Source organism: Bicyclus anynana, chromosome 3 (genome assembly GCF_947172395.1).
Source record: "Bicyclus anynana chromosome 3, ilBicAnyn1.1, whole genome shotgun sequence".
NCBI lineage: Eukaryota > Metazoa > Arthropoda > Insecta > Lepidoptera > Nymphalidae > Bicyclus > Bicyclus anynana.
This window is the reverse complement of record NC_069085.1, coordinates 8,178,598-8,202,865: the sequence shown is the minus strand read 5'-3', so window position 1 is coordinate 8,202,865 and position 24,268 is coordinate 8,178,598. Positions and strand designations below refer to the sequence as shown.

The 24,268-nt window shown below is 35.7% G+C and overlaps 3 protein-coding genes across 4 annotated transcripts in view; 2 read left to right on the top strand and 1 right to left on the bottom strand.

Moving 5' to 3' along the window:
• LOC112044899 (LIM/homeobox protein Lhx3) overlaps nucleotides 1-3,659 on the bottom strand; it is a 58,482-nt gene extending 54,823 nt beyond the window's left edge. For both annotated transcript variants that reach the window (XM_024080897.2, XM_052891109.1), the window contains exon 1: nucleotides 3,402-3,659. In XM_024080897.2, coding sequence (XP_023936665.1) covers nucleotides 3,402-3,540 — 139 coding nt within the window. In that variant the 5' untranslated portion in view covers nucleotides 3,541-3,659. The remainder of the gene's footprint in view (nucleotides 1-3,401) is intronic.
• An 841-nt stretch (nucleotides 3,660-4,500) lies between these two features.
• LOC112044874 (uncharacterized) lies at nucleotides 4,501-12,148 on the top strand. The gene is made up of 5 exons (XM_024080861.2): nucleotides 4,501-4,665; nucleotides 5,162-7,293; nucleotides 7,375-8,436; nucleotides 8,543-10,101; nucleotides 11,856-12,148. The coding sequence occupies exons 1-5, from the start codon at nucleotides 4,501-4,503 to the stop codon at nucleotides 12,146-12,148; spliced, it is 5,211 nt and encodes a 1,736-aa protein (XP_023936629.2).
• Nucleotides 12,149-16,412: 4,264 nt separating this feature from the next.
• Nucleotides 16,413-23,348, top strand: LOC112044897 (aromatic-L-amino-acid decarboxylase). Its single transcript, XM_024080891.2, has 5 exons — nucleotides 16,413-16,628; nucleotides 19,459-19,579; nucleotides 20,464-20,577; nucleotides 21,575-21,694; nucleotides 22,107-23,348. The coding sequence occupies exons 1-5, from the start codon at nucleotides 16,549-16,551 to the stop codon at nucleotides 23,172-23,174; spliced, it is 1,503 nt and encodes a 500-aa protein (XP_023936659.2). The 5' UTR covers nucleotides 16,413-16,548; the 3' UTR covers nucleotides 23,175-23,348.
• Nucleotides 23,349-24,268: the final 920 nt, after the last annotated feature.

Sequence of the window (24,268 nt, the reverse complement as noted above, 5' to 3'; positions counted from 1 at the left end):
AGTCGCTAATACAATGCGTATTGAACACAATGCTGGTTTATGAAAATAATAACAGACCACAGGCGAAAGTCTGCTCCCCAACGTAATCACAGCCCGCCTACATGATATTATAGTTAAACCTATAATAACATGGTTAATATGTTGATTGGAAATACTAAATCATTTTCTGCGTTAACTTTGTAGTCGAATAACACGTCGAAATCGATATTTTTTTGTACAAATCAGTGTAGATTACTGGATTTCATAGGTGCAAAAATGTTACCGCTTTTCCTAAGTATCAATATTATGAACCAATATTGGAGACAAAGTGGAAGAGTTCGTGTGTTTGTATTTCCTCGTATTAAGGTATATTATATATTTGTTTAAACGGACCAATCTCTGTAACAGCCAGTAGTGTTGTAAAATATTTTTTTATGTATGTACGTACTAGCGGACGCCCGCGATTTCGTCCGCTCTTAGACCTCTTTAATCCAACCCTTACAATAGTATCGCTGTAATAATAGAGTAAATTCTCCCGTTTTCCCAACATTTTCCTACACTGCTTTGCTCCTATTGATCGTAGCGTGATGAAAAATATACTTGTCCAGGAGTATTAAGAATAATTATTGTACCAAGTTTCGTTAAAATCCGTCGAGTAGTTTTTGTTTCTACAGACAGACGAAAATTTTACTGATTGCATTTTTGGCATCAGTATCAATCACTAATCACCCCTGATAGTTATTTTGGAAATATGTTTCATGAACAGAATTGACCTCTCTACAGAGTTATTATAAGTAGGTATAGATATAGATATCAGACTTATATGGAGTGGATCACATGGACGTCTTTAAGGTTAAAGAAAAAGGTTTTCCACGCGGACGAAGTCGCTGGATTTTGCAGTTTTATAGGTAGTAATTTTTTAAGTACTTTTTGTTTTTGTCTGTTGAACAATCTTCAGTTGTTATTTATTGCATAATATTATGTTTTTATCAAACTCCGTGTAATAAATCAACAGGGCAAAAAAGACTGTCCAGATAATCTTATCTGTGAGAGAAATAAATAAAAAAAGTAATGAAATAATATTATTAATTTGTGAGTATCTTTATAAAATACTTAAACGCGACATTGTATTTAATTCCCCTAAACTTTCCCCAGATATATTCGTCTTTAAAATATGGAAATCCAAAACCCTAAACTTTGACATTTTTACATAAGTATGGGATATGCTCAATAAATTTAATCATAAAAAACTGTAATTCGATGTGCCCCTCTTCTTTCACCACGCCATAAAAATATAGTTTTCTTTAACCACCACTAAGAAAAAAGTATTGAAAATTATAACACTTAAATAGTCTGACCAAGTCATGGGCGGGCGCTAGTTATTAGTATTATAAACATTACAATTTTCAGCTATACTCGCCATCCGATAAGCCCACATGCCTGCAGCGCTAACGGCTTGACGTCCGATAAAACTGATCATGTGTTGATAGCGTTCGGCTTGATGTCATGCACATCGCGACCAACAAACGATCAGTTTTATCGGCTTAGTATTACTTGAAATGAGTGCTAAGATGTTGTGTTCGGCATACATTGAGTGGGGACGTTTTTTGGTTAACGTACATGAACAAAAAGCATACCTACAATCTACATACAGTCAAATATGCTCCTCCTTTTTGAAAAGCGGTTAAAGTACATATTGGCGTCAAATTTTAATCTCATTTCATCCTAACTTTTAACCAGGCAGGTAAACTGCACCTGAAAAACCGCTGAATCGGAAGATGATACAAATAAGTACATTTTTGAATACTGAAGTTCGCTTAATAGTATCTACGTTAATACAATTTAAAAGCATCACGCTCAACTTGTCACAATACAAACAAAATCTATAAATGCGAGTACAGGTAGAGCCGTATTAGATCAATTTCGCTAAGTGCGACGTTATCGGGATAATAGGTACTGGTAGCGTTAAAATCAAAAAGAGCTCATCGACGCTCCTGTGTACAGGGTAAGAGCACTTAACTTGATTACGTGCGTTTGGAGCCCTGCTGGTAAAAAGTATAAACAAAACGGTGCAGCGGGGGGAATTGTAGAGTAACGGACGCGTGGCACCGACGGGGTGCGTCCGTGCGTCCGTGCGTCCGTCGCCGCACCGCCACGCGCCTCCAAAGCTCCGTAATTGTAGCCTTGTAACTATTCGAAGTGACATCGTTTTTAGGGTTCCGTTATCGTAACTGTAGCTAAGCATATATATTAATATTATAAAGATAAAGTTTGTTTGTTCAGGAAATGGTTCGAATTATTTTTGAGTTGGATAGTCCGTATATCGAGGAGGATTATAGGCTATATAAAACCACGCTCCGTCCAATAAATAGAAGCGAAGCATCAATGAAAATTTTAGCGAATACGGGAAAAGAATTAATCCCTTTGAGAACCGTTGCTTATGCTGTGTAACGGTCTATACAAAATAAATTAACAACGTACTTTAATACCATTTTTATAAATAATGTTTGTAAATGTATTGTAGAAGAAGCTTGAATGCAATAATTATTTTTCTTTCATTAAGATGATAAGTATAAAAAAATTGTCCTGTAAAAAAATGTATGGGACTGAAGTGTACTAACATTTCAAAAACTTGTACACTTATCGGGTTTGTAAATTGATATAAAATTTGTATCTACTGATATAAATCGAAAAATCTTGATATAAAATCAAACGTCTTTATAGTTTTTTTTTCTCAGATCATGAGTATACTATTTAATTTGGTAATGCTTTAATGATCAGGAGACTTCAGAACCCTTATGCATGTATAGCTACGCACTTGACCACCTTTTTTAATACTTATTATGATTTATTTTTTCAATATGAATACTTTAAGAAAAAGCCTCGTAGAAATGTAACAAGATGCTTTAATTATAATATACTAGAGCACGCCCGGGAACTCGTCTGCATAAAATTTAGTTTTTTATTTGTTTAGTTGGGCCAGGGTATTATCTAACTCCATTGCGAATTTCAGTAAATACATTCAATAGTTTTTGTGTGAAAGAGTATTTAAGAGTAACATTACATTAGTAGGAAGATTATATTTAGATATCAGTAGGTATGTAAGGCTTTTTCAAATAGGTTGTGTAAGTATTCATTGTGAAACATCAAAATGGAATTGAGACTTTTAAAAGAGCATATAAATAGTTGTTGTACTGTTTTATGTAGAAAAGTCTTCAGTAGGTAATTATAAGAGTTATTAATATATTATTATTTTCAAAAATAGGTAGACGTGGTTGTTTGGTATCCTAATTCAGTATAATAAATAGATTACGTTAGATTAGGACCGAAAGTAAATTTTCAGCAGTTCAACAGAAACGTCATCTGTAAAATTATGAATATGCATATTATGTTTCTTCGACTGTAGTGTTAGTATATCCTACCTTCAAGAGCCTTATTTCTGGCCAACAAAGCTAGCAGTACGTCAGGTGGAGGCGGATCGAGAGGATGCATAGCTTCAAGCGGCGGGTCCATGGAGTCGCGCTCTGTCCCCACATCAATCTCACGGTAAGCCAATTCCATGTATCCACTCTGTCCGTTCACAAACCAATTGTTTACATTTACACAACATTCCGTAACGTCACATTAGAGGTATACGAGCGCTTATATTTTCATAGCGTGGTAGGAATGCAGCGTGTTTCGCGGCGCACGAAAGCCTGAACACGTGGCAGCGCCGCCCACGCCCGCCCTGCGTCGCTCGCCGCGCCCTCCCATTGAGAAGTAATTTTTTACCCCCTGGATCTGATAAACCGGCGGAGTAGGGATGCCGCGGGGCTCCCCCGCCCCGAACTAATTTTCCCGATTCGTACGACACACCCCCGGTGCTTACATCCATCTACAATATTACTCCGGCGCGTTATGCCGTTCACGGGACACTTCGTTCCTACTTATCTGGTACCGATGTGAAGAAAGAAAATTTTGAAATTATTACAGACCTTTGTATTAAAACATTTTGCCTCCTGTTTGTTTTTATTACAAAAATTAAACCGCGTGTTTCATTTATAAGAAAATTTATTGAGATATCTTATCTTTATCTATCATCTAAGTAGATAATATCAATACAGAATATTAGCTACTAGGCAAGTAGATATGTTTGCGATCTATTTGCGATTATATTTGCATACTTAATAGCTTAAATATTAACTAAATGGGTCGGAGAGTAACCAAATAAAAATAATCTTCCCAAAAACGCTATACGAGTATACCTAAATGTTTCGTAATAATTATTCCTTAAAGTATTACCTACAGCATTAGAGTGTTTTATCCTAAAATTTTTAGGTAAACTTTTAACTATAGAAAAAATGTCATTAAAATTGATACTGATGTAAAACCTCAAAAGAGAGCCTACTAGACATTTTGAGTCATCACCATTTGTCATTGTTATTTTTGTCATTGAGTGATTTGTAATTTTTATCAGTGGTTTTTATATACATTTTCTAGTCATTATAATTCAGTAATTTTAATATTATTTATTCTTTTACAATGTCTAGCTGTTATAATTATAATCTCGACAACGTTTTTAAAAGATTTCAAGTTGTAGAATTCCCAATATCCTTTGTTGGATTGTCCACAAAACGTGAGTTGGACGTAGAAATCGATCTCATTCATTCTGCATATCTCAAAACATTCTGCGAAGGAACTTTAATGGTACATCATTTTATTAACTAATTACTTAGATAGTTTATAGGTTCAATCGGCGATCTAGCTCAGGTTTGCTAATTAGCATAGTTTTAACGTGCCTCTTGCGGTCCGCATATAACCTATCTACCTCTTTTTACACGCTTCACTTCCCGATCTTCGATTATGACGAAATTTTGCACACACTCTGAATTCTGATGACAATACATGACTAGCCAAGAAACGTAATTAGAAATCCTGTATGGAAACCCCCCCCCCCCCCCCATAGACGACCCCAAGATGGCGGACTGGCTGTTTGAAATTCACCCCCATGATATCAAATTTAAAAGTCACTAATTAAAGGAGCTAATTCAGCGATCATTGTCTGCGAATCGTCGCTTTATTTTCGACATACGAGTACATTTTTCGACGAACGCATAAATAGGTTCTGGAGAAAAGCTAATGTCATTGGACTCTAAAAAGAAAATGTTGGATATAAGTACATATTATTTGTGTTTGCTTTCAGAAATTTCATGACGCATGTGAAATATCTGCATCACACAGAGCGTTTGATATCATCCCTATAAACAGTCATACAATAGAAATAACTTTCACTCCTAGAAATGAATGTATATCTAAGGCAAAACATGGTAAAATATTTGATAATAGATTTGTGTTTGACTTAAGGTTAATAAGAGTCGACGGAAGTCGCTGTTGTTACGACGAGTCACATTCAGAAGTTGGAAGATACTATATCAGTGGCCAGTTTGAAAATTGTAAAGTATTCCACACACCAGAAACAGTGAATTTTGGAAATGTTGTTATAAATTCGAGAACAACAAAATACATAAGAATATGCAATCAATCTAGCTTAATGCGCGTTAAAATGCAGTACATCAGAGTTCCGGGGTTTGACGTCACGCCTGAAATTTTCACTATTCCACCAAACAATTCGACTAAGATTTCCGTCACAATAAGACCTACATGTCTGAAAATTAAAAATGCTATTCAATTCAGAATTATAAATCCACATGATAATTTTGTGAACAACGCGCAACAGAATTATATCACTTACGCTGTACATTTTAAGTTAAATGTTATTTATCTAACAAAATCGCCGCCTAAACAAACTGTTGAATCAATGCACATATTAAAGGACCAGAATGCTAGATATACTTATATAGGCAACGAAGTTTTAGTAAAACAAGAACGCAAAAAGCAGAGTTTAAAATATCTTGAGATTTCGAAAAAAATGCACGCGAATAAGCCTATTTTTGAAAAATACACTACAGATAAAGAAGAATGTCATATAAGTTGTACTTGCAATAACTTAAAAAACTTCTGCCAGAGAACGGAAGAAAATATTTCGCTGTATGATCTTTTCCATATTAAATGTTTACCATTTTCTATTGAATTTGGGAATGTTGGTTTATCTACCTTTAGTGATAAACCTCTATTGATACAAAATAATACAAAATACTGTATTGTTCTAAGTTTTTTAAAAGATAACTGCATATTGTATACAGAAAATAAAATAGAGACATACAAAATGAAACTAAAACCATTTACAGAACAAATTGTAACCATATTTTGTTCAGGATACATGAAAGGAAATTTTGATGGCACTTTTGAATATGTCATAAATAAAAAGTATTATAGAAAACATCCTTATACACTACAAGTGGATAATCCAGCATTAATGGTCAATGAAAATTGCTTGAAATTCGGAATGGTAACGACTGAAAGTTTTATTACTTCGGTGCCTTTAAGGTTATATAATAATTTTAATTTACCAGTTGATTTTATATGGGATGAATTACTACCAGATACTCCATTCGAGATCATACCAAAAGCGGGCACGATTTTAAAACATTCTTGCAAAATATGTGATGTTATTTATGTTTGTAAAGCTACAAAAACGAAAACCCATGAGGTTAATTTATTATCTGTGAGCACACAAACTAAAACTATACCTCTTGAATTAAGCATAATAACACGTAAGCTATCAATAAAATTTTTGCAAACAGCTGTATTGTTTAAAGATATCGCATTAAATCTGGAAACCATTGAAACAGTAAAACTTGAAAATTCATCAAGAGAGATTGCTTTTTTTCACGTTGTAGAACCTTGTTTTCCTGGTTTACGTATAGAACCAATGTTTGGTTCCATAAGGCCTAAAATGGTAATGAATTTAGATGTTATTGTGAAAATCTCATGTATTTTAGAATTTTCTTTGGACATAAATGTAAAAATAAACAATAAAGAAAATATGATATTACCTGTAAGTGGAAATGTGGTAGAACCAAAGATATTAATCCACCCAAAGAATATTTATATGGCTCGAATACCTTGTTTTATGATAACATACGTGCCTATAATATTTCAAAATATCAGTAACTTAAAGACCGTTATAGACGTATTAGATACAGGCGACGAAAATATATTTAATGTGTATGTAGCTCAAGGAAACGAAAAAAAAAGAATATTTAGATTTATAATAGAAGGAGGCCAATCTAAGACTGTGTTTTTAAAAATCTATGATATATTTCGACGAGAATATGAAATGTATATTCCTTTTAAAATAAATGACTTATTAGGACCACCAAACAATGAAACTAACTCAACCGAAATAACATATTATGTACAAGATTATGAGAAGTAAATATACATCTGTCATTTATATGTATCGCCACGCAGCATTCTTTTAAACTAAAATAATAATATATTTAATTTTTTTAGGTTATACGAAAATAATATGAAAGTGAAAAAAAAACCTGTTACTAAGGATATATCGTTTTGTCGGATAACAGGTGTAATTACAGTACCATGGATTCACCTTTCAGTTGATAAATTTGAATTAAATTTCGTACCAAATGGAAATAATACATTAACTTTTACTATGTCTAATGTTTCTAAATATTACTTGCATGTAACTATTCTAACATCCAAACTTCCTCCTTATTTTACTTTAAATATGATACAAACTTCAGAACATCAGTCTGTAGAAAGCGAAAGTCAAATTAAATTTGAATTAGACCGTGAGCAAGATGCAATTTTTTCTTTAAAATTTCATCCTAAAGGACATGGCAAATTTGTATCTGTGGCCTTATTATATCTAGATAAAAATATGACTATCCCTTATTACAATTTAAACTTTGTTGGCAAAAGACAGGCTCCGGGTATGATTCCAGATACATATAGAATTATTTTCCCACCATGTGATATAGAACAACAAGTAGTTCGAATATTCAAGATTAAAATGGAAGGAGAATCTGAGAAAGAACTTTTTTCTTGCAATTCCAAAGAAGAACCAAATCTAACAGTGGAACTCATGAATGCTGATATTATTGAAGAAGAAGAAAACAATTTTACTGTAGTAACTGTGAAAATTTCAGTTTCTTGTAAAACATGTTATGCGCGTAACATAATAATAAAATTTGAACATAACAATGGCTCGGGATGTGAAGTAGAAGTATGTTTTTGTTTTATTAATTGTGCATTAACTTTACATACACAAGATTTAGTAAAACCTGACGAAAATCCTTACCCCTACTATCCACTAAGTACTCAAAAAGGTTTGTTTCACTATATGGAAACATGTGTAGCATTTCTAGAGAAGTGGATGTTTCAACAAGGATTTCGCAGAGATTTGTATCCAAAAATTCCAGACACATTCCACGCAATCTCGTCTGCTATTTCATCTCAACAAGGTGCAATCAAATCAAAAGGACTTAACGTTTCATATTTAAATTTTATTAGAAGAATTGCTGGACCGTTAATGAAACACGTCCATAAAATAAGGTAAATTACAGTGTTTTTATTAGTAGCATTTACAGCATTTATTGTAATAATATTTGAAATAAGAAGATTTATCTATTATATAAAGTTTATTCCTTATCTATTTTAGTGTCACTGGAGTTGACGATTCATTTAAATATGTTAAAGAAATACATGACACATACAGAGAAATAATACACTTATTGAAATCGCGGGGAGCAAACTTATGGATCTTACAGGCAAAATTTCTGTTAAGTTACGATCAATTTATTGTGTATTCAGAAAACGTTACCCCGAAATGTAATGCCGATATTATCTTTACCCAGGAGCTCAAAGACAATGTAACACTATTTAACAGACTAAATAAACAAAGTTGGTTTGATTTTATTCTGCAAAGCTACAAAGTATTCGTGGTGGACAGTTGTTTTTTTGAGTGTAAATGCCTGAGTTCTGAACCTAGAAATATTGTTAAGATATTAATTGATTGGTATAATGAAAATATTTTAGTACAACATCAAAAGCTTCGAGGCCGAGACAAATTAATTAAAGTTGTTACAAATCTAACTACAGATTTATCTAATGGCATCGCTTTGATATCTGTAATTTTGAATTATTGTCCATTTTTAGAAGATCATTTTCATTCATTCAGTGAAGTAAGTGAAAATTGCCACGAAGGTGACATCATTAACAACGCATGCCTTATAATAGAGGCAACAAATTTACTGAGACTTTATTTTCCACTAAATAGTGAAGACTTTTTAAATCCAAATTTTCTACACATGCTATTTTTGTCCATACATTTATATGTCACGTTACCAATGTTTAACCCAAAAGATACTGTTCATTTTAACCCACCTCTATTAAGGAGTTCATCTAGACAACTTGCAATCAATCCTACAAGTCAAGAATCGTTGATATTTAATTATATACTATTAAACAATATGAAAAATAATTTCATAGTTGAGAAAGCGTCGTCCACCGACAATGGCAAGAAAATACATCTTACCGTTAAATATATCGCAAATTTTGTTAAAAATGATGCAGCGATACTTTTAATACATGGATACAACAAAACAAGGATATTCGATACTTACATAATATTCTTACTTCGTGGAGAAGTAGGATCGCTTTATCCGATTAGGAAATGTAAAGTAACAGGACCTTTATATAGACCAAACAAAGTAGACATCTTGGTGGCATCGCCTTTTTTACTCACAACGGTGTACAATTTATATTTAGTAGATGACGAACCTACTTTACCAATCACTTTTGAAGATAGCTCAAAACCAAGATTTTGCGTACAGCGACTATGTCTTATAGACAAGGAAATTACACTAATTGGTATGCCTAAAGAAACTGGACAGGAAATACCAGATCACAAGCTGCACTTTCAAATTATGTGTCTAAGCACGCAAACAGGTAACTCGTGGGTATGGTTTAGAAGTGAGATCGGAGAGTTTTTTGTTCGAGTAACAACACAACCTCGCTGGGACTTGGCTATAGACACTTTACAGTCAAAAGTACATACATGGCCAATAGACCCTTGTAGTTGCGGTGAGGCCTGTGAATGTTATAGAACAACTGTATTGATGGTTCCACATCAAAACGAACTAACTATCAAATCATTACGATACGCCCTTGTTGAAAATGCTTCAGAGGTCATGATTCAAGTTTTTGACCAACTTATAGGTGAGAACAGTTTGATTTACTATACCTACTTTGTATATCTTTACTACAAGCGAACGCCCATGCTTTTTTTCAGGATAAAAATTTGCCAATTCCAGTATATTATATTGTAAGGAAAGGAGCCAGAGTCACTTGCGTCCGTAGGTAGAACCGAAGATTGGTTTTACCCTTGATCCCTGGGTTGTGTTAAATGAGTGACATTTTTTGAAGTGGTAGACTTCGGTCGTGGCTTGAAATACCAACCTGTGATTAAAGCCCCGTCGCCAAATGACCGATTGTGACAGGTAACTGTCACGATTAGTCATGTTCCGGCGCGTTGGTCGCAAAAGTCGTCTTAAGGGGCTGGATCTGTACAACTTCTTAAACCTCACGCTGGAATGTGTTTGTTCGCTCGTACCGTTGGTATCCAGCTGCTCAAATAGTATTTCTTGGGTACTTTAATGCCCATCACCAAGACCAGCTGTTCGCATACCAGAGTACTGGCCATGCTGGGGGAGGAGAGGCTCTTAATTCTCCTTGTCGTTAGGTCAGCTAGTTCATAAAGGAACGCGGATACTTGACGTTGACGTTGACGGTCACACACCTAGGTAATTGTTTGGACCTTCTGCTGACTTCCGACCCAGACCAAGTTTCAGTGTCAGTTGCCGCACCCCTTGAAACATCCAATTACTGTTTGGTCAAGTTGGTTTCGACTTATTAGCCTCCAAAATCTGCTGCCGGTACTAGGCGGATATAGCGGTTTAAGTCGTCAGACTGGGTTCAAGGGGTCTTTTTGCTTACATTTTGATTTGTTAATTAAATTGTCCTGACCAAAGTTGTGAATTTACTTTAAACCTTTGTCCAACATTAGTGTTTTTTGTTTTTAAATCCACTTCTGAGTTTCCATAGTACCTTATTAAAAACTAGAATTATACTTTTACTACATAATCATAAACAGATTTTAACTGTAGGTTTAACAGCACTTTGAGAACGCGTTTAAATCCCTAGATGATGGATTGATCTATCGGCTCTTCAAACTATGCCCCGGCAATTTCCTCTTCAGCTGCCACGAGTAGGTAGGTAGGTATGTCTAATACTTTGGTTCTTCTGCGGATCTCATTTCTTATTCGAACGCTTGCCTTGTGACTCTGAGCCTGCTTATTATGCCGAAATACTTATACAATCCCACCTATACATACACTTATACATACAGAACATTTTATGTCCGGGTAAAATCTGCTAAGAGTACGGACATCTTTATTTAGGATTAGTATATACATCCTGCCTTAGAACCTGCGTACTTCCCGTTTCATGAGAATGGAATACGAAGATACAATATAGACTAAGTATGATAGTGAACCTTTCCAGTGGTCAAAAAATATAGGTAATAAATTTAATGATTTAGGCAATGATGAAATTTTATACTATAGATCGGTTAAGTCCCTTCAAAATCACCGCAAAACGTGATCAGAATAATTAGGCTACAACACTGAGCGCACACATGCTCAATTTTGTCATTAATTCCAATATTTATTTATATATAGTTTTTACACTTCCTAAACACACAATTCGACATTGTAGACGATATTTAGATAAAATTTGTCTTAATATCTTACGTTGTTGACCACACTAACATTTAGTTGTTTATAAATTTCCTCTTTTGAGCGTCTTCATGCGCTAGTAACACATCTAACAGTATTTAATATTATGGAATTTAGGCGTGCAAGCATATCAAACTCACTTTCGCGTTTACAATAAGTTTTGATGGTTTATTTCAGAGACAGCTACGGGTAAAATAATTTTGCGTATGCTACTGGAGGAAGGTGGCACTAATATGTCTGAAGTGGAGCATATACTACGCAGCGACACAACGTATCGCATTACATCAAAGGCTCTCATCCCTCGACTAGATAGAGTGACATTGGCTCAGCATACTGCGGCGTTCTTAGCACTGCCTATTACATTGCCCGCACAAGACAAAGCTGAAAAATATACCGTCACATTCACATCTGAGTGTGGTATGGACATACGCACTTACAGAGTAATATTTATCGAGTATTTTAACGAGTAAAATAATAAATTACTTATTGTAGTGCAATAAAATAGCTAATTGATCACATAAACGTTTATTATTTAATTATACTTGAGTACTTTATCGATCATATAGAAGGGCCTTGAAATTTTGCTTAGGCTATTTTCTGCATTTGATTAAATTACAAAAAAACGCTTCCCGGTTGAGCAGTTTACTACAATAACACAATTACAGAATAGTAAATTGTTCCTCATTCGTTAATAATATTTCTATTGTGAATTTATTGCTGAAACATGTATAGCAAATTAATTCCAAATTAAATACATAATTAATGTTAAAAAAGGTCTACGTCATAGCATTATTTGTATGAGAAACTAGAAGACATGGTTACACCCCAGCCTAGTTCTTGTTCCTGTGAGAATATAGGGATAAATTATAGCCTACGTCAGTCACAATCAACGTAGCTTTCTATTGTTAAAAAAATATTCAAAATCGGTTAAGTAGATCTTGAGATTAACCCTACAACCTCACAAACTCACTAATTGTACCTCTTTATAATGTTAGTATGTATAACATAAAAAATTAAAAATTTTGAAACACCCCCGAATATCATGAAATTACTAATTACACTCTAGATCAAGTCGTCAATATTCTCTTTAATTGCGCTTTGACTTCACTCGAATATATTTGCAGACATTCGGTTGTTCTTCCCCATTTTCAACCCCCACAACTTTTAAACGGCTCAACCGATTTTCATCAAATATATCTAAGAACCCTCGCCTGTAAGTCACCTATGATATAAAAAAAAAAGTAAATTGAAATCGCTTCATCCGTTTGGGAGTGCCACAGGTATACTAACAGACAAACATACAGACAGACTAACAGACAGACACGTCAAACATATAACACCCCTCTTTTTTCGTCGGGGGTTAATAAATATGAGCAAAACATCAGGTAGATTTAGGAGAATTAAGAAACATCACAGGTATGCAGGTTTCTTTACGATGTTTTTCATTCATCATTTGAGTGACACGTGATATTTAATTTCATATACTTAACTGAAAAGTTGGCGGTGCATGCCCGGACCGGATTCGAACCTACACCCTCCGATTAGAAGGCATAGGTCATATCCACTGGGTTATGACGTTTGGGTTGAGTTAATTTAATTTAATAGTTATTTCCTACTGCAGCTATTAACCTTTGAATCTTCATAGACAGCAACTCTCCGCTCCTTGCCTTGACCGGACCACTCAGCCACGCTTGCTCGCTCTCTAATTACCTATAATTCAGAAGCAATTGCTCACCTTCCTAATTTCCTTAATGATATATCAATCTCAGCTACAGATTTAGGGGGGAAACAGGGCAGATTTTGAAACCGGGAGACTAAACTCATAAAATTGTGTTTTCAAGGAATTTGAGATTAGATTAGAATAAATATTGGTTTGGAAGTCGGTTTAATTTAATAAATTATTTACTTTTTTATTTATTTTTCAATTGAAAACATCGGTTAGTTAATATCTATTTAAAAAAACACAACCGATTTCAATTTTATTATTGCACTGTTCCCTGAGTTGGAATAGGATTACCTACTTACTGAATAAAAAAATAATTAATTTACCATCTGACTTATTGTTTTTTAAAGTAATATGCAACGCTGGACGTTGGGGTCCCAAGGTGCTGTAATGGCGACCCCGCACCAGAAAGCTCAGTGGTGGTCGACCCCCCACCAGGTGACTGACGACATCAACCAAGTCGCAGATATTCGCTAGATCCAGGCGACTCAGAAACGAGAACGGAGATGTTTGGAAGTCCTTACAATACAAAAATATGTTCTGCAGTGGACGTCCTTCGGCTGATATGTTGATGATGATGATGAAATAACTGACTAACTATTTGAACGTCAGTTAATATTATATGTACAGGTACCACCCTACCGTTATTTTGACATCGATAATACTCATTATCACAAAGTATACCTACTCGTAGGATTAAATGGGTCGGTAATTACTTGTTTACATTTTACTGCGGTGAAAGTGAAATGAGGCGTGTTTTCATAATATTAAGATGTTAATAATGGGTTTAAGTAACTAGGTACTTATTTATTATTTATTATTTACTAGTTAGCCATGGAATACAATCTCTCCTGATGGAAAGTGATGATGCAAACTAAAACTTGAAGAAGGAAACTTAGGAGTAGGATGAAAATCCATACTCCTTTCGGTTTCCGGTTGGTAGGGTTAGGGTAGTTAAAAGTTTACATCGAGTTTCACGCGAACGAAGTCGCGGGCGTCCGCTAGTTTTATATAAACCAGGACTAAAACCCTCGTGATCCAAAGTCACATGGAGTAACTGCAATAACAAGGCAGTAAACCATTATACATATAGCTTGGCAAGTTCGTTGATGACACGGCCATGATATGCGGGCGACGGGGGGAAAGGACTGCGCGGGTATGAAGTCGAGCGCGTGGGGCTTTGCTACTCCCCTCCCGGCCCGCGCGGACCATCGGGAGTGTTACGAACGAATTTGCCAAGCTATAGTATAGTAACGCGTCAAAACTGAGGCGAACAAAGGTGCCTAATTGTCTTAATTTCATTTAGTCGCAATTTATTTAAACATTAGTAATACCTAAATATTGTGTAGCGAGCGATGGAACGAGCTATGTTAGCAGTATCTCTGCGTGATCGAATCAAACCAAAGTCACCGACATAGCTCAACGAGTTCGAAGCTGAAGTGGCAATGGGCACATAGTTGGAAGAGCCGATGGACGTTGGGGTCCCAAAGTGCTGGAATGGCGACCCCGGCGCACCAGGTGGACTGATGACATCAAGCGAGTCGCAGGGATTCGCTGGATGCAGGTGGCTCAGTATCGTGATGTTTGGAAGTCCCTATGATGGACGTCCACTGCAGGACATAGGCCTTTTGGCCTATGTCCTGCAGTGGACGTCCATCGGCTGATATGATGATGATGATGAAATATTGTCTACAATGTTGTTACCTACATAAATATATAATGAAAGTAAGTACAAAATTGTGCATGTGTGCAGCGGCGTGCACGAGGTGTTTGCAGGCACTATAAGTACCTACAAATTACACAAAATGGAAAAGTCTTTCTCCAATCCAGGGTCGTAACGGGAGTTCAGGGTAGACAGTGCATATTTGCTCTATGATGTGTGCACACCAGTGCACGGGTGCGCACCGTGGAGTGGCTAAATTTGGATCACCTTTTCCGGTGATTTTGTAGACACGTAACATATCTAAAAGTGTAAAATCGTTGACCAAAATGATATATATAGTTTGAGGAAAAGGTTCTTTGATTTTTACCCGATTGCAAGAAGGGTAATGTTTTTCGCGCGTATCTTGTATATCAAGGGCTCATCAAGAGGATTTCAAAATGGTATATCATATACCTAGTAGATCCTACAATCAGCAAAATGTTACGGACGCCCGCGACTTCGTCCGCGTGGAATTTAATTTTTTACGAATCCCTCGGGAACCAGGGATTTTCCGGGATAAAAAGTAGCCTATGTGTTAATCCATGCTATAATATATCTCAATACCAAATTTCAGCTAATTCGGTTAAGTAGTCGAGACGTGAAAGAGTAACAAACATTCATATCATTAAAATCATCAGTTTTCGCAAATCTCGGGAAACCATGGATTTTTTGGGATAAAAAGTAGCCTATGTGTTAATCCAGAGTAAAATCTATTGTCATTCCAAATTTCAGCTAAATCGCTTCAGTAGTAGCGGCGTTATAGAGTAACAAACATCCATACAAACTTTCGCGTTTATAATATTAGTAGGATAATAGTAGGATTAATCGCTATACAAAATACGCAAGGCGGATGACAAGGTGCGAGCAGTTGCAGTTGCGTTTTTTTTATTTTTTTTATTATTTCTAATCTATACTAATATTATAAAGCTGAAGAGTTTGTTTGTTTGTTTGTTTGTTTGTTTGATTGATTGAACGCGGTAATCTCAGGAACTACTGGTCCGATTTGAAAAATTCTTTCAGTGTTAGATAGCCCATTTATCGAGGAAGGCTATAGGCTATATATTATCCCCATATTCCTACGGGAAAGGGAACCATGCGGGTGAAACCGCGCGGCGGCAGCTAGTAGATTAAATAATTCTAATTATGACAAGTTACGGAAATATGATACGATTAAGTAATTTAACCACTGTTATGCACGTCGAGTCGTTATAGTCGCCGCTTTTACTGAAACACTTCCGCAGGTTACTGCAGTTACAACCAAACGACTATAGAAAGCTGCGAAGCGCATATAAACTGCGTCGCAGTATTTTGTTTCACCATTGTCTCGCTAAACGTCCCTCCAGCTTCAAGTGCCTACCTTTCTAAGAAACTATCATTTTATATATGGATAACATTGATTGTTTCGGTTAAATTAATCTGTGATTAATCGATAAGTGAAGTGCGCGATGGATTCGAAACAATTTCGGGAGTGCGGGAAGGCGGTAATCGATATGTTAGCCGATTATTACGATAACATACGAAACAGGTGAGCTGAATAATCGTTTACACGAGTAAACAATTTTTTAGTATGGATGCTAGTTTTATTAAATACTAGCGGACGCCCGCGACTTTGTCAGCCCTTAGACCTCTTTAATCCAGCCCTTACAGTAGTATCGCTGTAAAAATGGAGTAACTTCTCCTGTTTTCTCAACATTTCCTTTCACTGTGATGAAAAGTATACTCACTAAACCTGCTCAGGAGTATGAAGAGTAATTGTGCTAAGTTTCGTTAAAATCCGTGTACTAGTTTTTGTTTCTATAATAATATATATCGAACATACAGACAGACAGACAAAAATTTTACTAATTGCATTTTTGGCATCAGTATCGGTCACGAATCACCCCCTGATAGTTATTTTGGAGATTTAAACTCGCACTGTACATATTTCATGTACAGAATTGACCTCTCTACAGATTTATTATAAGTATCGACAGATGTCCGACGCCACGGTTTAACCCACGTAGTTCCCGTTCCCGCGAGAACAAGTAACGGGACACTCTAGTGGTAAAATAAACTCAAAATCGATTCAGTAAATTACCCCACAAACATAATCTATAAAATATTATAAAATATATTAGTAACTGAACTTCGTATCAATTAACATGACGGATGTTGCCGTACAAAATTACGAATATAACTTACTTCCATTTCATCAGCTTTTCCTTAGGGCTTTCACCGTTATTTTTTTAACAACCCTTGTAACAGTGCAAATAAAAAGATATATTAAAATCTGTCAAGTTTTCAAGTTTTAGCGAGACTAACGAACAGCAATGAATTTCTATTTAAGTATAAAAATATCAATATTATAAAACTCCGTTTGCGTGAAATATGTAGATACCTATTTTACAAATTTCACTGAAGTCTTCTCATATAATATTATAACTTACCCATTCATTATTAAAATCATGTAGTTAAAAAACAAATACGAGTAATTCTAAAGTTTTAACGGCTTGAGATCAGTAGCTTGTTCATTGTATTTTTTTCAAACTTTATTGGAAAAATAAGCACAAATGCAACACTATATGTCTTGAGGCATTTTGTACCATAAATGTATTCATTTTAAAGTACCCATATTTTTTTACAAACTTCATGAACATGAAAATTATTGTTTTATACTTACAAACGGGAAAACGGTCTTCGTAGCATGCATAGTGCTACAATTATTGAAATTTATTATAATACACTTAATTACTTTTTCAAGTGTTGTAATGAAATCATGTTATTTAACAGAAGTTTATAATAGTCGCATTTTCCACTTTGATTTCTTATCAACGCAATAATATAGTTAGAGCGGAGACACACGATGCGTTGCGGCGGCGGTGCGGCGCCGGAGCGGTGTCGCAGCGTCGTCGTCATAGAAATATCTGTGGCATGTCACACGATGCGTTCCGGCGCTGCACCGGACTTGCAACTACCGAGACGAGGCGGGGAGGGGGGAATGTTTTGCGATGTCGGAGCGGCACCGCTCAGTTGTTTATGCGTGACAAGGATTAACATACTGTCTAACGCTGCTACGGCTCCTCTGCGACATAACAACGCTGCGGCGCCGCAACGCTCGTGTGTCCCCACTCTTAGAGTTTATTTAATGGCTTGTAGCAGATTCAATGACTTAAACATCTGACTTTTTATTTACATTACTATGAACCTAGGTATAGTTTACGGTCATTAGTTAATAATTAAGGTAGTAGGGTAAAACTCATGTCAGAAACTACTGTGTCTACTTTTGCTATACGAGTAGGTACAAGTCTCTAACCTAAATTACATATTACCTGTAAGTATAAATGATAAATATATATCTTGTCTTGTCTTGTCTATCTAAATGTCATGTGTGCCAGCATTTTATCGGCCTCCGTGGCGTAGTGGTGTGTGCATTTTACATGTGCATTGGATTTACAAGACGGAGGTCCTGGGTTCGATCCCCGGCTGGGCCAATTGAGATTTTCTTAATTGGTCCAGGACAGGACATACCGCCAAGCAATTCAGCGTTGAGCCGAATATGGGTTGGTTAATGATGATAGATTATCTAACAATTTAATATTACCAATATCTATATATTTATTAAAACTCCAACAAAATTCGTTCAGTGCTTCAGGAGGTTAGCACAGGTACAAATACATACGAGTAAATATGTCATTATCACACTATCATTAGCAGTTATTGCGTAGGATGAGTATATTGTATGTTTTTTACTCTTGTAAGTAGGTAGTTACCTAAACAATTTGAGTGAAATTGGTTTAAAAAATATGGCTTTGACTGTTGAAGAAGACTTTGTGTTACATTTTATTTAAATAAAATGTACCATAATAATGTGATGGGTGTCTTTGTTTTTTGTCGCAAATGGATTCCATGTTAGGAGTAATTTTGGACAATTTTAACCTTATATCAGTATCAAGCCGTATCAAGACGTAAATCTTGTCGCGAACCCCCTACCGTCAAATGGCGAACCCCTAGGAGTTCGCGTACCCCACTTTGAGAAACCCTGTGCAACAGGATAAAAGAGCCAGTTGTATGCGTGAAAGTTTCATAAAAATCGACGACTTCTAAGTACCTACTTATCAAGCAATCATCCAAGTCACTATGACGTACCTATCTACTACTGTTTTTTCAATTCAAGTATAAAGGCCACGATAGGTTAAACGATTGTTTAAAATATTAGGTAAGTACCTACAAGACGTAGGTAGTTACTAACCTAACCGTTCTATACTTGACTAGTATTTTGTCAAAAATATTTTGTACAGTTTAAGAGCCTTCATAGCATAGGTACTACCGACTTTTAGGCATCCGAATTAGGATCAATTTAATTATTATCCTTACAGAAATGTGTTGCCATCTCTGGACCCGGGTTACCTGATCAAATCTGCGCCAGAAAACGCTCCCGAGCAACCTGAAGAATGGGAAAACGTTCTCAAAGACTTCTCTGAAACAGTTATGCCTGGCGTGAGTAAAAAAATATTTATTATATGAAGCAAAAAATATAGAATATAAAAAACTCATGATTTAGTAATTTTGTAAGAATAACGACTTTTATGGTAGGCGTCCACCAGACCTACGTACCGGACGCATCGCATCAAACGGATTATAGTGTTCTTTGTCTATGAGTCATACAAGTGCGTCTACTGATCCGCATCGCATCCGCATCCGCACCGCATCAAACGGATTTTACCTTACATTACCTTATCAGCCGATAGACGTCCACTGCTGGACATAGGCCTTTTGCATGGACCTCCAAGGACAACGATCTCGAGACGCCAGCATCTAGTGGCTCCCTGCAACCCTCTTGATATCCTCGGTCCACCTAGTGGAGGGTCGCCCAAGACTGCGCTTTCCGGTGCGGTCGCCATTCCAGCACCTTGGGACCCCAACGTCCATCGGTTCTTCGAACTATGTGGCCCACCCATTACCAATCGGATTTTATTTACCGTAAAATAAAAAAAAATCCATTTAATGCAATACGTCCGATACATACTATGCGGATAAGTGATACGTTTAGTAAGACGCCGATATTTTCGGATCGACTTATTTTGATATTCATCGTATAAAGACAGATACGCTACGCTCGTATAAAGACAGATCACGTCAGGTTTCAATCAAAAAAGACGCGTCATGACCGGTCCATTCGTTTAGAAGCTACGACTTTGCAGACAGATAGCTGAGTGTACACGTCAAATAATTACCACCTGTTTTTAACCGGCTTCCAAAAAGGAGGAGGTTCTACATTCGGCTGTATGTATGTTTTTTTGTTACGTCTAGGGTTAAAAGATGGGACTCGGAATATTATTTTTAACCATAACTTATGAAGTAAGATTTTTTTTTTCTTACAGCTGACACATTGGCAATCTCCGCAATTCCACGCCTACTATCCCACGGGTGGTTCCTATGCCAGCACTGTCGGAAGTCTCCTTTGTGATGGAATCGCTGTGATGGGATTTACTTGGGTAAGTTTCCCTCGGCTATTTCTTGCATATTTTATCTTATTTTATTCGATAAGTCAGCAATTTATGTCGGTCTCAGTGAAGTAAAAGGCTAAATGCTTACCTAAAACGTGGAACTTGTTACTTGTTATTAAATTTATTTATATTATTATTGCAACTGCTGACGTTAATTTAAAGTCGCAAAATAGATAGTATGTCAATGTGAATAATTACGATAAGTAGGTATGTTTTCGCCTCGTATATTCAAGTGTGCGGCACGTACTAATTAGGAGAGGGATTCGTTTTACATATATAAGTTATTTTTATACCTTCATCATCATCAACATCATCGTATATAACGATCCATATTCTGCTCTCTGTTGGGCACGAGTCTCCTCTCAGAATGAGAGGGGTTAGACTAATAGTCCTCCGCGCTGGCCCAATGCGGATTGGCAGACTTCAGTCGCGTAGAAAATTAAGAAAAATCTCAAGTATGGAGGTTTAATCACGACGCTGTTTTCTTCATCAATGAATATAATATATAATTTCTTTAAATGCACCTTAATTTGCTGCTAAATTGCTATAAACAATTGTGTTGTTTATTAATGGCTATGTATCGACTGTCGGTAAATATAATAAAACAGCTTACCAAGCTCGAGCGTGAGCGTTAGCGTGTCCCTCGAATAGTAGGTACGACATACTCTACAGTCTACAGGCTGGCCTACTGAAATACTCATCAAGGCCTTCTGAAATAACGAAATATACCTATGTTAGCCGAAGTTTTGTGGTTTTTAAGTAATATTGATTTTTCTGCAAAATACGAAAATCCCTACCTTCAGTGCAATTTAGTCGTACCATGTGCTAACAATTACTTATGCGTTGATTTTATACTTGTTAATTATTTTTGAATAGTTGTTTCAACTAATGAAACTTTAATTTTTTCTACTACAAAGTAAGGTTTTCCCAAAAATTGGGCTTAATCATATGTACGTTGTACCTAATCATATATGTACATTTACAGATAGCCAGCCCAGCATGCACAGAATTAGAAGTCATAACTATGAACTGGCTTGGAAAGCTATTAGGGTTACCGGAGGAGTTCCTAAACTGCTCCGCCGGACCTGGTGGCGGGATTATACAGGTTAACACTATATTTCAGACAATACAAAACCTTTAAAATTTAATACTCAATATCTCCACAAAGAGCCCGGACTCAAAACCGATGCCTAAGGTACAATCCGCCTCTATTTGAGTATTATCGTGCCACGTGCTTGATAACAACGCAATTATATTCTAAGTAGTTTCACGCAAAAATAATGAATTTGGACCACACATTTTAATAGTTTTTATACCAATCTAACTGTTTGTTCATTGTAATTCTCGTATCTAAAACTACTTAGGTATAGATATTGTTGCCGTTTTCACGTCATGTTGATAGTTAAATTGATAAATTGATACAAAGTATTATGCAAAAATTTATTAAACGAGAACAAAGTCACGTCTGCTAGTATTAAATACAAAATTTAAGTAGTAATAATGTTATTCTTAACCAGGGATCCGCCAGTGAAGCCACTCTAGTTGGACTACTAGCTGCTAAAGATAAAATGATTAGACGACTTCTTGAAAACGATCCAGACGCAGACGAAGACCTATTAAAAACTAAATTCGTGGCATACACCTCTGATCAGTGCAACTCATCGGTTGAGAAAGCTGGAGTTCTCGGATCTATGAAAATGAGACTCTTGAAATCCGATTCTAATTGCAAATTACGAGGAGAAACGTTAAAAAAAGCCTTTGAAGAAGATAAAGCACAAGGTCTCATACCGTGTTACGTTATTGCCAACGTAGGTACTACAGGCACTTGCGCATACGATCCTCTATATGAGCTGGGACCGGTTTGTAAAGAAGAAAACGTTTGGCTCCATGTTGATGCTGCTTATGCTGGAGCCGCGTGTGTATGTCTAGAATACAGGCATATAATAAAAGGTGTAGAATTCGCTGATTCTTTCGACGTAAATGTCCACAAATGGCTTCTTGTCAACTTTGATTGTTCAGCCATGTGGGTAAAGGATAGTTACGACTTGATTAATGCGTTCGACGTGCAACGTATTTACTTGGATGATGTGAAATCAGAAGTAAGGGTACCAGATTATCGTCACTGGCAAATGCCTTTAGGTCGTCGATTTAGATCACTTAAGTTGTGGACCGTTTTAAAAATGTACGGTGCGGAGGGTTTACGCAGCCACATCAGAAATCACATTAGTTTGGCGCAACACTTCGTCAAGTTAGTGCGAGCAGATGAGAGATTTGTTGTAGAACCAGAACCAACTATGGGTTTAGTTTGCTTTAGACTTAAAAATGGTGATAAATTAACTAAACAATTACTCGAAAATTTAACTGCCGCTAAAGAAGTTTTCATGGTCGCTTGCACGTATAGAAGTCGATATGTTATTCGTTTTGTCATTTGTTCGCGATTTACTACAAAAGAAGATATTGAAGTAAGTTGGAATATTATAGCAAGAGAAGCCAATCGTTTAGTATGCCCTTCAGTAATCGGCAAATCTCAGTCCATTTCAACAATTGATTTTGAAACTGTTAGTATTTGTGAAAAATCCAAGTAAATACAATTATAAAAACCTAGTCAGTAAGAGCCCAGTAAGAAGTTATATGCAGTAACCAGTAACATACAATTACTTATTTCTTTTAGTTCAAAAGATTAACTGTAGAAATCCTCTATTTCACCTATATGTTAAATATAAGATTATATTAATAAGTTATTAATTATATGAAAAATACATCGTGGTTTTATTTTAAATTCTAAAATACCTAACTTTATGCAGGTAGATGTATTTTTGTTATAAATCCAAAGGAGATGGTCCAAAATTGTATGGAGCCCAGGTCCAGTCATTGCACCCTGGCGGAAATAAAAGAAAATATTTTTTTAACTATTTTTGATTATACAAATCTACGAATTTATTTTAATTCTTTCGAAATAACATTCATTATCTTCCAAGAAATGCAACCCTACTAGGGGTAATAATGGCGGATTGATGACGTTTCCAATGCAGTAATCGATTTGACGTTTTCTGTCAAATGTCATGTCATAGTTGCTTTATGGGCGCCATCTTGATATAACTCAAAAACTTGGGTTTTAATTCTAAGTATTTATTTCTTTTTATTTATTAACATTTATTCACTTTAATAAGATCCTTGTATTTTTAAAATTTTAATGATTCAATGAATGGTCAAGAGTGGACCTGAAATGGACCATCTCCTTTCGTCAAATACGGTCGCAGAATACCTACATACTTAATAAGTAGACAACGTACTCGTAAATCTATTAGAAGTACATATTATATACTTACTTTTTTCTTTCCAAGCTAGACACATCAGTTTTTTAAATCAACAATAAATTACAGTTTAACAACTTAAAAAAACCATTGTTTTGTGTGCATTAGTGGAACAAATTGCTTTTATGTGAGAATGTATTGTAACGCAAAAATTTAATTGACATATTTATCTATAAGTTTTTAATGGTTGGTTCAGTAGTTAGTCTAATGGGCTTCGGACCACAATGTTCTGGATTTGAGTCTTATTTTTTTTTTTTTGGCGATAACAGACATTACCAAAATACTTAAGTACTAATTGAAAAAAACACAATCATAATAGATAACACGTTGCCGAACAGTCTTGCCTATGAAGTAGGAGCACAGAA